At 41.3% G+C, this 14,497-nt stretch overlaps 1 protein-coding gene across 1 annotated transcript; it reads right to left on the bottom strand.

Annotated features, from left to right (window-relative positions):
* Positions 1–3,665: 3,665 nt before the first annotated feature.
* LOC121269580 (maternal B9.10 protein-like) lies at positions 3,666–14,183 on the bottom strand. The gene is made up of 5 exons (XM_041174281.1): positions 14,126–14,183; positions 13,026–13,216; positions 12,215–12,352; positions 9,460–9,805; positions 3,666–3,839 (listed from the first exon to the last, which is right to left on the bottom strand). The coding sequence occupies exons 2-5, from the start codon at positions 13,208–13,210 to the stop codon at positions 3,666–3,668; spliced, it is 843 nt and encodes a 280-aa protein (XP_041030215.1). The 5' UTR covers positions 13,211–13,216; positions 14,126–14,183.
* Positions 14,184–14,497: the final 314 nt, after the last annotated feature.

Raw genomic sequence — 14,497 nt, 5'->3', positions numbered from 1 at the left:
GTTATTAGTTGAAGTAGCTTATAACTGATTCCAAAACAGTTCATCTTTTCTTCTGATTATTTTCTATGTTGCCTGGAAGTCACCCCAACTGAGAGGGAACATGAACAAGGAGGGAATCAGCTGAAACTTGCCAACTCAGGAAGAGACACAGGATGTCTGTCCTTCCTGGTATGTAGAAAGCTCCACCCTACCGCAAAAACCAGGATCAGGAACCTGCCAGCAGGGACAGGGGTTGACCTTTCATCTTCAGTATCTCATTCTGCAGCCACTTTAAGACAGGTACTATTCGAATCATATCCAACAGAGCAGTGTAATCTTTGTTTTCTTTTTAATTGAAACCCCTGTCCAAACAGCTGATATTTCAGACCCTTAAATGAAGCTCGTAACAATGAACAATACCACATTCTGGTATCCACACACCATCCTCTCAGCCTGTGGGAAAGCATTTTGAAGGGGTTTTGTTTGGAAATGTGAACAGCTGATCAGCGATAACGGGACATGGCACAAAAAGGTGACAAAAGCAGCTTCACATCACTGAGAATTCAGGAGGTGAAACTGGGTTATGAACAATGGGGTTACAGATTGAAGTCAGGACCGTTCCCACCCAGATAGATTTTCAATAATTGTGAAGCAGATTAAAACTTCAAAACCAAATCAACTGATGTTATTTCTAACCAGTCCAAAAGGAAAAGATTTGCATTTCTATAGCACCTTTTAGTGATCTCAGGGTGTCTCAAAGTGCTTCACATCAAGTATTTTGGAATGTTGTAATGGAGAAAACAGCAGCCAAATTTGCACACAGCAAACTCCCACACAAAGCAAAGTTATAAAGACAGCCAATCTAGTTTTGAGATATTGATTGAGGAAGGGCACCAGGTAGAACTACCTGCTCCTCTTCAAAATAATCTCATGGGATCTTTTACATCCACCCAAATAGTCAAACAGGGCTTTAGTTTAATGTACTGTCTGAAAAAAACAGCCCCTCAAAAGAGTGAAACACTCCCTCAGTACTGGCATTGAGGACAATGGGCTTAAATCTCTAGAGTGGAACTAATAAGCTTGACCCAGACAAACATACCACCCAGAGGCACAACTAGCATCAGGAGCCAGCCTGGGCTCAAATGTGTTTTGAAATCAAAGCTTGTTCTGAATGGGGAGTAACTCAATGAGTGACCAGGTTTTACAGAAAGACTACAAAAGTGATTTGCTCTGGAGGACATGTTCTCATTTATATGGTACAGAACATTTCACAGGGTCACCAATCCCCTTGTGGATCTGGACATTGGACCTAGAGCAGAGGCATAGGCATTGATGTGTGAGAAAGTCTGCAGCCAGTTCCAAACAGACTCATTTCAGAGTCACCAAGCTCGCAGCTCCCTGTGAGGCTGCAGCAAGCAGATGAATCTGGGCAATGTGCTTTAACAACTATTCAACCATTACATCTCAACACCCACCACCTGCCCCCCCCCACCATCCCATGTAAACACTTCCATAGCTGCAGTCAGTGTTCAAACTTAAATTTTCCTCTAAGCCAGTTCAAACACTGACACAATCTGACACCCAAGTCTAGACTGCCCTAGCTGTGTGAATACAGCAAACATGAGAGAATTTGTTCGTGCGGGGGTGGGGGAAAAAAAGAGAAAGGGAGGGAGGTGGTGGTATAGCGGTATTGTCACTGGGCTACTAATTCAGAGGCCCAGGGTAATGCTCTAGGTTCAAATCCTGCCATGGCAGGACCAGGACAGTGCCCCAGTCTTAGGATAACTACCCGCTCACTCCCTAAATCCTTGCATGCAAAATATAGAATTATGCCATGACTTTTCCACCAGGTTTAGTCCTGGCGTACTGAGACTCTTGCTCAGGATACAGGTGTCACTGGCTAGGCCAGCATTTGTTGAAGGATATTTGACATTTTGAAAAGAAGCTAGGAAAAGATGGTGGGGTAGCTGTTAATTAAGAGTGCAATTACAGTAGTCAGATGACCTTCACTCAAGAGCAAGATGTAAAATCAGTTTGATTAGAGATAAGGAGTTTTAAAGGTAAGAAGACACTTGAGTAGTTTAAGGCCCCCTAACAGTAATTACATGGTAGGACCAGGTACACAGGAAGAAAAATGGGTATGTAAGAAAGGTACTGCAATAATCATGGGTGACTAATCTAAATGTTGATTGGGTGAACCAGATTGGCATCGGGAGCCTGGAACATGAGTCGAGTTTATCTGCAACAATTTTAGAGCAAAATGATTCCTGGTTTGGCCATGAGGTGAGAGTGATCACAACATGAAATTCTATCAGGTTCAGTTCAGGAGAGAAGCATGCATCTAAGACAGGTGTTTTAGACCTGAATATTAATTAAGGGCATGCAAGCAGATCTAGCTGAAGTGAATTGGGTAAATAAGTTAAGACTTCAGATGCAGTGGCAGGCTTAAATCTGAGAGTTAGTAAATATCTGATCCTACTGAAAAAGATGCACCACTTGTGGCTGAATAAGGAAGTTAAGGATTATATCAAATATAAAGGAACACTGTACAAATCTGCAAAGAACCTGCTAATGTAATATTTGCTAATAAGAGAAAGCTCAACTCATTCCTGGGATGAGGAGAAGATCTTAAGGTGAGGCCTACCCATTGGAGTTAATAATGAGGTAATCTTATTGAAAGATAAGAAATCCTGAGCAGACTTCAGAGGGTGGATACCAGGATGTTGTGGGAGAGACTAGACCCAGGGGACAGTTTAAGAATAAGTTTACCATTTAAGATAGAGCTGAGGAAAAATGTTTCTCTCAAAGGGTCATTAGTCTGTGGCGTTCTCTTCCCTAGAGACAAGTGGAGGCTGGGTTGGACAGATTTTTGATGGACAAAGGAGTCAAGGGTTATGGGGCAGACAGGAAAATGGATTTAGTGGTTGTGCTTCCATGTATCTGCTGCCCTTGCCCTTCTATGTGGTAGAGGGTTTGGAAGGTGCTGTCCAAAGGGACTGGAGTTTGCTGTGGAGCATTTTGTAAATGGTACACTGCTGCTACTGTACACTAGTGGCAAAGAGATGTTACAGCAAATATTCAAGTTACCTTCTAGCCTATACCCACCTGCATGGAGTCCCCTGCTGCATCAAAGAGCTACAAGATTAACAACCTGTTCCACAGGATTCAGAGAAACTGAGGGGGTCTCAAAAAGAATCTTAACAGCTGACCAAGAAATTTGGCAATATGTGATCAGTTACTGCCAGGCCAGGGTTGATTAAACCCTGGAGTACTGCTCATGGAAGAATCTAGCAGTCAACAACAAAAAAGGGAGGCAGCATCATAGGTTTAAAAAGTGGCTTTTTATTCAATATAAATTTTTAAACATTTCCATTCTAGCCTTAAAATTATTTAAATGGCAAATTAAACACCAACCTTCAATTATAATACAAATTCTTAAGATAGCTAACTTGATTGTATAATAAAATAGTATTTCAGTCCTCAACTAAGTAATGTTAAGAGCAGAAATTGTGCAAGCAAGTACTGTTTTGAGCTTAAAATGCTGGGGCACTGATCACCTGACTGGGTCAGGACACAAACTAGTCAATGAATCACACTCATACCTGCATTACCAGAAAATTAGTTTCAGGATAAGTTAGAAGCAGAGGTCAAAGAGGAAAAAAAAGACAGGAAAGGTGAAACTCCGATCATCGTTTGGTGTTCACCCAGTGATAACGGTCCACCCGGGGGAACAGGACCATATTGGAGACACTGTACATTCTGTAACTGTTCTGGGTTAAGTGGCAGCTGTGATCTTCAGGAAACATCTTGCGAAGTAACTTGGGTCGTGCTGTTGCAGGATGAGTGTAGTAATCATTACCCTGCAAAATAACATGTTTAACTTAAAAAAAAACTTACTCCAAGTAGAGCCAGAGAAAAAAAAAAATGCTTGGCCCAGTGTTTATTTTATAGAAGTGAATTTGGACACTCCCTCTAGTCCCATATTTAAATTGAACAGATATGATCCTAAAGATCACTGTGGGACACCACCACCCCATCAAACTGCCCTTAATTCCTACTCAGGAACTTTATTCCAATTCTCTCCCTCCCCACACCACCACCCCAAACCATTCCTTCTCCAATAGTCACCTGTGGTATCTTGACATGTAGACCACAGTCACGTCATTTATTCTTAGAATGCATTAACTTTGTCAATCAGATCTTTAAAATCATGTTAACCGTTTCTAACTATCACCTTCATCCTCATTTAGCAATTTTACCTTTAAAAAGGTACTAAAATTATGACTGCCAAAACTTGGCTAACGGCAATCTGACAGCTGTAAGAATTAGGGTCTATACTAAACTAGTATTTTCTGCCTAGTATAGAATATTAGCTAAACAGCATCGCCTTTCCAGAGAGAATCAATTTCTTAACACCGGCATCTAAACAATCCCTGGAAACAGCAGGGTTCAGACTGCCATGTTGACAGGATGGTCTTGTGGACCTTTATCTGTGCAAGTGTTTAAAAGTGGTCAGAAAATGACCTTCTGCATGATGTAAATTAAAAAGCTGGCTGAGCAGGGGAGGAGGTAACCACCCTGACATTTTGGGTACCTGTCCTGTATCTATTGGTCTGAAGGGTTTGAATAGGTAGCTACCAGCCCCCAGAAAAATGATTCATTAACAAGTGCTCAGGGACAGGGGGCCAGTGCTGGTGAGATGGCAGTGTTAGTCAGGCAGCTGCATTCAGAAGAGAGAAAGACCAAGGGAAAGAGTTCCTTGACACTGACTAGAGAGCAGAATGCTGTTATCAAAGTTAGAGATAACTGTGCCAACCATCCAATCATTTTGGATCAGTAAATTACTCAATTGTCACAGGTCATTGATTAGTTAAAATGCATCATATCTAAACTTCTTTCTTAAACTCTAAAATGACAATGGTCAACTGCCTCTCTTAGGTGTCTGTGACCCCCAAACTAGGAAATCTCAATATGAAGCAGTGTATATTGGTCACTATCCACTCAATCCCAAACTAGTATCTCAGGCCTTCACCATTTCCTTCAGGAATTTGTGATGCATCAGGTCCCAATGCTTTTCTCTAGTTCAACTTCTCCAATGCTTTATAATAAACTCACTGTTGAATAATTTGTGATTTCCTCCCCAAAAATAATCAGAGTTCTAACTCTCAATCCCCACTTCACATTCAACAATGCCCATTTCAGATCATAGTCTACAAAAACTATTATAATCTTTCCCCATCAACTTCTGAAGTCAATGTCCTCCAATTTTCCATTTCTAAATTTCTATCCTATTGTATTCTAATGCAAATCTAGAAATATTTGCCCAAGTTGTGTCAAAGTCAGTCATCTTCCTAAAATCCATTACAATTTATAGCCAGTTCTCTCTATTCATGGCACCACTCAGTACAAGCATGAGGATATTACAGGCTATAAGATCACAGTGAAAGTGGCTATGAACTGATGATAGCTATAATGTAACATGTGATTATGACCAAAAAAAAAGTAAAACTGGGAAATGACTGGCCCTGGTCTTTTATTACTTCAAAAACAGAACAGTTCAGGCCAGGACCAGACATTTCCCAGGTTTTAACCAGTTTTTCCTTCATTTAGGTTGTGAACAGTTATTTAACTCTGCAGCCAATATTTAATTAAATATGGTCCAGAATAAGGGAACTTTACAGCCACTTCATTGTGCAACAGTGAACCAGCGGTTGACGAATATGAAATCTGACTGCTGACCTCAGTCCTGTTGACGAAGAGAATATTTGAGTTCAAATTGGGACAAAGTGAATGACCATGGTCAACTGCAGCCATGAGGAATTAACAGTCAGGGGCTGCAGTATAGTACACCCAGAACAAAGCAAATCTGAGAAATATCTGAAATAGCTGAAGGTCTTTAGCCAAAGTAGTGAACTTGTAATTGAGACCATGGTGCAAGGTGGTGATTGAGATGATGTGTTCAAACATCCAGGACAAGTGTGATAACAACCTTCTCTTACCAGTGACAAGCCTGCTAGAATTTATTTTAAAAATCCACAGGGTAAGGAGTACACAAACATTCAGATTATGGATTAGAGGGACCACAAACCCTGTCTGTAATATTGGGGAAAGCCAGTTTAGAGAACTGCTAGTCACTGACTATAAAATCAGCATGAAACCTGGGCATGAAATAAAGAGTCTGTAGAATTTCCTGAGAGAGAGAGAGAGAGAGAGAGAGCTACCCTCTGCTTAAACACCTGGCTGAGGTAGCATCAGGAAATAGGGAAGTTTGATCCAGTACTCTCACAAACATTTGCTGCAGGATCACTGGAGCCTTTTCCAGTCCAAGCCGGAGCTGACAGCCACTCACTGAAGGAACCAGGGACTACACTTTTGCTGATTCAAGCAGAGAGTTGCTTAGTTGGAAGGGACAAGGACAGTTATTCCCACTGATTATCCCATTAGTCAGAGTCAATGAATGCCAAGAGTTACATTCTAATAATTGGGAATGAACAACAGGTGCTAGCTAATCATTGCTCTAGTGAGAGAAATTAAACTAAGACAAATCTAAACTAATGCTTTGAAGATACCTCCCTCCCCCCCACCAAAGGTAGCGAGCAGCATAAGCACTTCAAATATTGGGTCTTTCCTCATTAAAAGGAGGTTTGCCAGTTGAGACAAGCAAATTATTTATCAGCTGGGCTGCTTTTCCTTTAGGATAGCAAATAGGAGCAAGCAGCCAATTGGCTCAAGCCTTTAATTAGATCATGCCCGATCTTCTATCAGAATGCAATTTTCCCCACACTATCCCTATATCCCTTTGTGTCTTCACTACTCAGTCCTTGTATTGAACATGCTCAATGACAGCCTCCACAGCCCTCTGGGGTAGAAAATTCTAAACATCTATCACCCTCTGAAGCATTTCTCCTCAGTCTTAAATGGCTTTCCCTGTATTCTGACACTGGGTTCTAGACCCCTAGCTAGAGAGAACATCCTTCCTGCATTTACTTTGTTCAATAAGATGGTCTAATTCTAAGCTCTAAAAAATACAGTCCCAGAGGATAATCTCACCACCCCAGGAATCAGTCTGGCAAACCTCAATTGCACTCACTGGGAAGTATATAATTCGAGACCACCCAAAACTGTACACATTACTCCAGGTGTGGTCTCACCAAGGCTCTATATAACTGCAGCACGACATCTTTACTCTGTACTCAAATCCTCTTGCAATGAAGGCCAACATACCATTTGCCTTCCTAATTGCTTGCTGCACCTGCATGTTAGCTTTCAGTGACATGAACAAGGACACAGGTCCCTTTGGATATCAACATTTCCCAATCTCAGTATTTAAATTACTCTGCATTTCTGTTTCTAACTAAAGTGGATAACTTCATTTTTCCCCACATTATATTCCATCAGCCATGTTCTTGCCCACTTAGCCTGTCCAAATCTCCTTTGCATCCTTCTCAACTCACATGGCACCTCTTGGTGTGTCATCAAGAAACTTGGAAGTTACATTTGGTCCCCACAATATATGATTGGGATGTGAACAGCTGGAAACCAAACACTTATCCTTGCAGTACCTGATTAGTCACAGCCTGCCAACCTGAAGTGACCTGTTTATTTCCACCATTTAATTCTCAATCCATACCAGTATTATCCCCAATCCCAGCTGTTCTAATTTAGTTTACTAAATTTATTGAAAGCCTCCAGAAAATCCAAATATACCACATCCACTGGGTTTCCCTCTCATCTATTCTACTCATTATATCAACAACTCCAGTTTGTCAACCATTTCCCCTTCATGAATTTGGATTCTGCCCAATCTTGCCATTATTTTCTAAGTGTTCAAACACCTGGAGTTACGTTTGCTGCCTCCAGTTTCCAGGAACCATTCCAGAATTTATAGAATTTTGAAAGATGATCACCAACACACCCACTATCTTTACAGCCTCTTTCAACACTCAGATTTAAATTATCAGGTCCAAGGATTTGTCAACTTCAGTCCCATTAATTTCCCCAGTACCACTTTATTACCAATTTCTTTTAGTTCCTCATTTCTGTTCGTCCCTTGGTTTTTGATTTCTGGAGGACTTTTGTATCTTCGCCTCCTCCATGAAGAGGAAAGCATTGGTTTAGTTTCTCTGCCATTTCCTTATTCCCCATTCTCTGCCTGTAATGGCCCCATATGTCTTTGCTAATCTTTCCCTTTTTACATACCTATAGAAGCTTTTACAGGCTGTTTTTATATTTCTCACTAGTTTCACACTTTTTTTCAGTTTCTTGGTCCTCCTTTGCTGAATCCTAAAAAGCTCCCAATCCTCAGGCTTACTATTTGTTAGCCTCTTCCTTGCATCTAATATACAATCTTTAGCTTCATTAGCCACAGTTGGATTACTTTTCCTGTTGTATTTTTGTGCCTCAATTAATGCAAATGTTGTAAACCATGCATTAATTCTTTAAATGCCAGCCTTTGCCTGTACTCATCATACCTTCTAATAAAGTCCCCCAATCTACCACAGCCAAATTGCTCCTCATATCTTTGTAGTTTCCTTTGTTTAGATTTAAGAAAAGGTTTCAGAATGAACTACATTTTCAAACTTCATGTAAATTCTATCATTATGGTCACTATTCCCTACAATAAGATTAACCCTCATTGCACAATACTAGATTCAAAATGGCCCGTTGGTGCCTCAAACTGTTCTAGAAAAACATCTAATCTACATTAGAAGAACTCATCCTCCACAGCATTAGTGTTAATTTGGTTTATTAGGTCTATATGTAGATTGAAGTCCATTATTACCATTTTACTCTTGCTATACACCTCTAATTTCCTGATTTATGCCATGTCCTACATTATAAGCCAAACAGCAGTGGTAAATAACTCTGAAATGTTTGCTGTTTCTTGACTCCACCCAAACTGGTTCTACATCTGGATCTTCTAATTGAAGATCCTCTCATCCTCAATAGTGCTGACCAATCCCCTTTTCACCTACCCTCCCCAAATGTTGGATACCCTTGAACATTCAGTTTCTAGCCTTGGTCCCTCTGCAATCACATCTCTAACGTGAATTAGAACATACCCATTTACTTCTACATGTGCTGCCAATGCATCTAACTTGTGAATGCTGTGTGCATTCAGATAGGCAAAATTAAAGCGCACTTTTAACTCCTCTAGTTTGTCCCTATTTGATGCTGACCTTTGCTTCCACCACCTTCCAATTTCACTTACTACTTTTCTTCCTACCATTACCCAAGCTAGTTTTAAGCTAGAGTTTAAAATCAGATGCTGAAGATTAGCAGAAATCACTGACTGACTGAGGAAATTAGCATTTAATATTTAAGAAAATACTGAAGTGCATGTTTAAGGCACTCGGACTTTACTGATTTACATTTCCAATAGTCTCCACTATTGGAGATCTACAGATTTCTGCAGCTCAAGTTAGTTTCATGACTATACATGCCATTTCACCCCCCCCCCAATAATGATTGGCAATGTACCTGGTAGATACTCCTTGGATTTATCACTGTTGGGATGGTTTGGGGCCCCTCACCAGGGCTTCTTCTACCCTTGAAGCTGGTATATACTTCAAACTGGTACACACTGTTTGGGTTATTCACAATTGGTATGGTCTTTCTTTCCTCTTCCCTAGAGGAGTAAGTAGCATTTGTGTTGCTGACAGAGGTGGTATTTGGCTCCTTGTAGCTCTCTTCATCTGAGGAGGTACCTGAGTAATAATCAGAGGTAGCACGTTCTGCAGCACTACTAATATGTTTAAAGATTTCAGAGTCTGTGTGATGTTCCTCTAATCTGGTCACAATGAATGGCTGGTTCTTCTCTCCACACCTGGAAGATAATACAAGGTTAAAAGGTCAGCAATAAGGAGTTACTGAAAGCACTGTGGTAGTTTTCAGATGGGAATTAAAAGTTTTTAAAATTAGTAATTTGATTAATGGAAGTTATTCACAGCTTAGTCTTAATAAGACCAGGAACACTGCTGCCATGTTGAGCCATCCCTCAGCAGATTCTTTTCTACATGTTTAATCCAGCTTCCTCTTTAAATGCATTCATTTGTTTTTACAGGCAATTCATCTCCAACCACTGATCGAGAGAAATGTGGAACGTGTACTTGGGCGAAACTTCTCCCGAATTCCTGATTGGATCTTAAATTGATTGCCACCAGTTCTGGTTCATCTTGCAACTGAAAGCCTCTTCTGTACATCTACTGCTTTAAACCCTTTAAACTTAAAGGCTTTTCAGGTCACACCTCAATTTCTCTATTCCAGATAAAGAGCCCCAGCCTGTTCAGTCTTTCTGAATATTGATACTAGAACTGAGGTGAAGGCATCAGCTGTTAGCTATCAAGGTAATAGAAGACGGAAGGAGTTCCCTGTAATCCCAGTGCTGCACTAATCAAATTTGATGTAATCAGATTCTGCAACTAACTCATTGAAGCCATATTAGATGTCTACACAATTACCTTCCACCTCCCTCTTTTGTCTTTTCAGGATGGTCAAGGGGTGACCTCAGAGGTCTTTAAAATTCTGAAAGGTTTTGATCAAGTGGATACAGAGAATGTTTCCCTTTGCGGGGAAGAGCAGAACTAGAGGCCATTGATATAAGATAGTCACCAAGAAACCCAATAGGGAATTCAGAAGAAGGCTGCTTTGTCCTGGGCAATGTCCAGCTTCTTCAGTGTTGTAGAAGCTGCACTCATCCATTCAAGTGGGGAGTATTTCATCACGCTCCTGACTTGTGCCTTGTAGATGGTGGACAGGCTTTGGGGAGTCAGGAGATGAGTTACTCGTTGCAGGATTCTTAGCCTCTGACCTGCTCTTGTAGTCACAGTATTTATATGGCTAGTCCAGTTCAGTTTCTGGTCAATGGTAACCCCCCCAGGATGTTGATAGTGGGGGATTCAGTGATGATAATGCCATTGAACATCAAGGGGCAATGGCTGGATTCTCTCTTGTTGGAGAGGGTCATTGCCTGACACTTGTGTAGCACGAATGTTACTTGCCACTTGTCAGCCCAAGCCTGGATATTGTCCAGGCCTTGCTGCATTTGGACATGGGCTGCTTCAGTATCCAAGTCGCTGCTGCTTCAGGAGCTGAATCACTGCGAATGCTGATGATTGCACAATGTTCAGCACCAAATATCCCCACTTCTGACTATGATAGAAGGACGGTCATTGATGAAGCAGCTGAAGATGGTTGGGCTGAGGACACTACCCTGAGGAACTCCTGCAGTGAGGTCCTGGAGCTGAGATGACTGACCAACAACCACAGCCATCTTCCTTTGTGCTAGGTATGACTCCAACCAGCAGAAAGTTTCCCCCGATTCCCATTGACTCCAGTTTTGCTGGGGCTCCTTGACGCCACACTCAGTCAAATGTTGCCTTGATGTCAAGGGCAGTTACTCTCACCTCAGGAGTTCAGCTCTTTTGTCCATGTTTGGACCAAGGCTGTAATGAAGTCAGGAGCTGAGTGGCCCTGGCAGAACTCAAACTGGGTGTCAGTGAGCAGGTTATTGCTAAGCAAGTGCCACTTGATAGCACTGTTGATGATCCTTTCCATTACTTTACTGATGGAGAGTAGACTGACAGGGCGGTAATTGGCCAGGTTGGATTTGTCCTGCTTTGTGTACAGGACCCACATCTACCTGGGTAGATGCTAGTGTTGTAGCTGGACTGGAATGTGCAGCTTGCTAGAGTGTGGTTGAAGTGAACAGTATTGAAACATTTAAAAGAGAAGTTAGACAGGCATGTGCAGGAGAAGGAAATAAAGGGTTACAATGATGAATTTAGATGAGAAAAGAGGCATCTCAAGTGGAATGTAAATACTGACATGGGCTGAATGGCCTGTTCCATATCTTATGTAATCAGTCATTAGCCAATGTGACACTTCCCAGACAGATCACTCCCTACCCCTTGTAATTACAAGTCCAGTCTGAAAATCCTTACAAGTACCAGCTGTTTTATTTTTTAAAATTGCTACATAAATGGCCTCTTATCAATTGGCTCAACATTAATCTAGACATGCTCCAGATTAGTTTCCCCAGAGATTACCCTTCCCTTCTTGGAAGAATTTGTCACTCAGGAGATTACATAGCTGGAGGAGGCAAGGGTAGCAAATAATCAGGTCTATGTATTAAATGGGCAATTGCTCTGATTCCATCCTCAATATACATGAGCCAGTGGATAGAAACCAAAGCAAACCCTGGAGACCAAGCAGCTGATATTAGATCAAACCTTACCTACACCACACCTCATACGGATCCACCCAGATGGTGAGTTCCTTTGGTAGTTCTAAAGATGAATAATCAATATTGCTTTCTATACATGCTTGGAGAAGCACTGGATCCAGAGGCTGACTCTTGTTCACCCTGATACACCTGTGATGGGAAAGAAAGATCTTATCAGGAGAATTCCAGATAGTCTGGTTAAAGGTAAAATTTAGCCAATGCAGCAAAACATTGTCTGGCTCAATTATATCTCCAGATTGTGATAAGCGTAACAAAAGCCAGGCATCTGACCATCCTAACACTGCATCGAGCATTAGCTTCAAGTCATAAGTTTTCTATTTTAGGAAAAATATGTCTAGATTTTATTAAATACATTCATTAATTAGTTCACATTCTAATCACTTAAAGCTGATGGGCTCTGCCATTTGATATTAAGATTGAATGATGTTAGCTATTTTGCTGAATTTGAAATCTGAACTGAAAGTTGCAATATTGACTATTTGGGTCAATTATCTTCATCTAGTACAACTTCCAGAACCATCAGTCACCAGACTGGGAAGCTGATGTATCATCAATTAGACAGATTCCCAAGAAAACTCTATACCAACATCAGAGCTCCCCGGCAGCCCCACCCCCACATGAGAGAATACCAAGGGCCAGCCAGCAGTCAGGTCCAAGCCTCAAATTTATACATGTTCTTAGAACCAATATTCTGTGAGACCCACCCTGACCAAAAAAAAAAACACAATCAGGGAAAAGTTATTGGGTCACATGCCCCTCAACTTAATAGTGGTGGCGTGGGGAGAATGAGCTCAAGTCCCACCTGTATGCTTGTCCCTTCACTGGGTTTCCAGAGTACCAGTGATTCTTGTATTTCTCAAACAAGATCTTGGTCAGTTTGTTACCAAATTTCTCAATCTTCTTTTTGTTGAGTTTCTCATTTCTCCTCACCATTCTGGAGATGAATACCACTGTGGCAGCAATTTCCTCTCTCATCGTTTTTTTCATAAGCACCTGGAAAGTTAGCCAATGTCAGACACCATTTCACAGCATTTCCTTCTCCTCCTCCACCCTCAAAAAAAATCAAACAGATTTGTGACCGTTTAATCAGTGATTTTGGTCAAGGGGTACATTGACCCAGAAGAATACCAAATGATGACATGGAATTTAAGTTGTGCGGCCCACCCTCAGCACTGGCCAAGTGACTCAACTACAACCAGGACAGAAGATACCGCACAGCCACACCAGTACTTAAACACACAGCAACATGGGAACTCATACAATCACTACACCCATTGAAGAGCTCTTGGTTAAACATACTTACCATAATAGGCAGTTTATTTAATCCAATAACTTTTGAGCTACAAAGTATTAAAGATGCTTTACTATCTCATACAACTCAGTCTAACAGGGTTCCACATTGTTCATGTGACAGTCAGTCATTAGAGATCACAACAGGAAGTAAATAGTTTCCCTTACTAGGTAAAGATTCACTTTAAATGGAAATTAGAGGAGGTTCTATTCTCACTGCTTTAATCTGCCTCAGGTGAGGAGGAAGTCTGTATCACCACCCAGCAAGTAGAGTAGCCTAGTCTAAACTAGATCCTACAGCTCAGGAGTTTAAACAGTTTCCCCTCATTCAGTTCTTCTCCATCCCCCCCCCTTCTCTTCCCTCCCTCGTTCACCTCCTGATAACACGAACCAGTTCCCACCTCAGACATCTATACCCAACTTACAGCCTTCCCTTCCCATCCCAGCAGTTGGTGGGTCAGGAGCACCACTCGATAACACTAAGGCAAATAATAACAACCCAGGCACCAATCACAACCATCTACAGCTCAAACCTGAGCTCCTCCATTAACTGAAACTTTAAGACACTGAGTTGTATCTAATCACAAAGAAACCAAGCTCAAAGCCATTTACCCAAACTGGAAGCTTTGGATCAATCCACTTTCTAATTCTCACTCAGCTCCATTATCCATACACTTGGGGGAAGGGCCTTTATACAGAGGGGTGAATCATGGGAAACTCACCACTCCCACAATTTCTCAATGATCTCCAAGAACAGACAGAAATTAACAAATCATAGGCCTCACTGATCAATTTCTACAACTAATCCTTTCATTGCATTTTGATGATGTTTCCCTGATTTGGTCAGATCAGTGTCCAGAGCCAAGCTTTATCCCTCAATCAACATCTGCTCATTAGCACACTACTACTTGTGGGATCTTGCTGTGCATAAATTGGCTGCTGCGTTTCCTACATTTCCTGCAGTGACCACATTTCAAAAGTATT

This window comes from Carcharodon carcharias, chromosome 25, assembly GCF_017639515.1.
Source record: "Carcharodon carcharias isolate sCarCar2 chromosome 25, sCarCar2.pri, whole genome shotgun sequence".
Taxonomy (NCBI): domain Eukaryota; kingdom Metazoa; phylum Chordata; class Chondrichthyes; order Lamniformes; family Lamnidae; genus Carcharodon; species Carcharodon carcharias.
The sequence above is the reverse complement of the archived record's forward strand: the minus strand, read 5'-3'. Positions and strand labels throughout refer to the sequence as shown.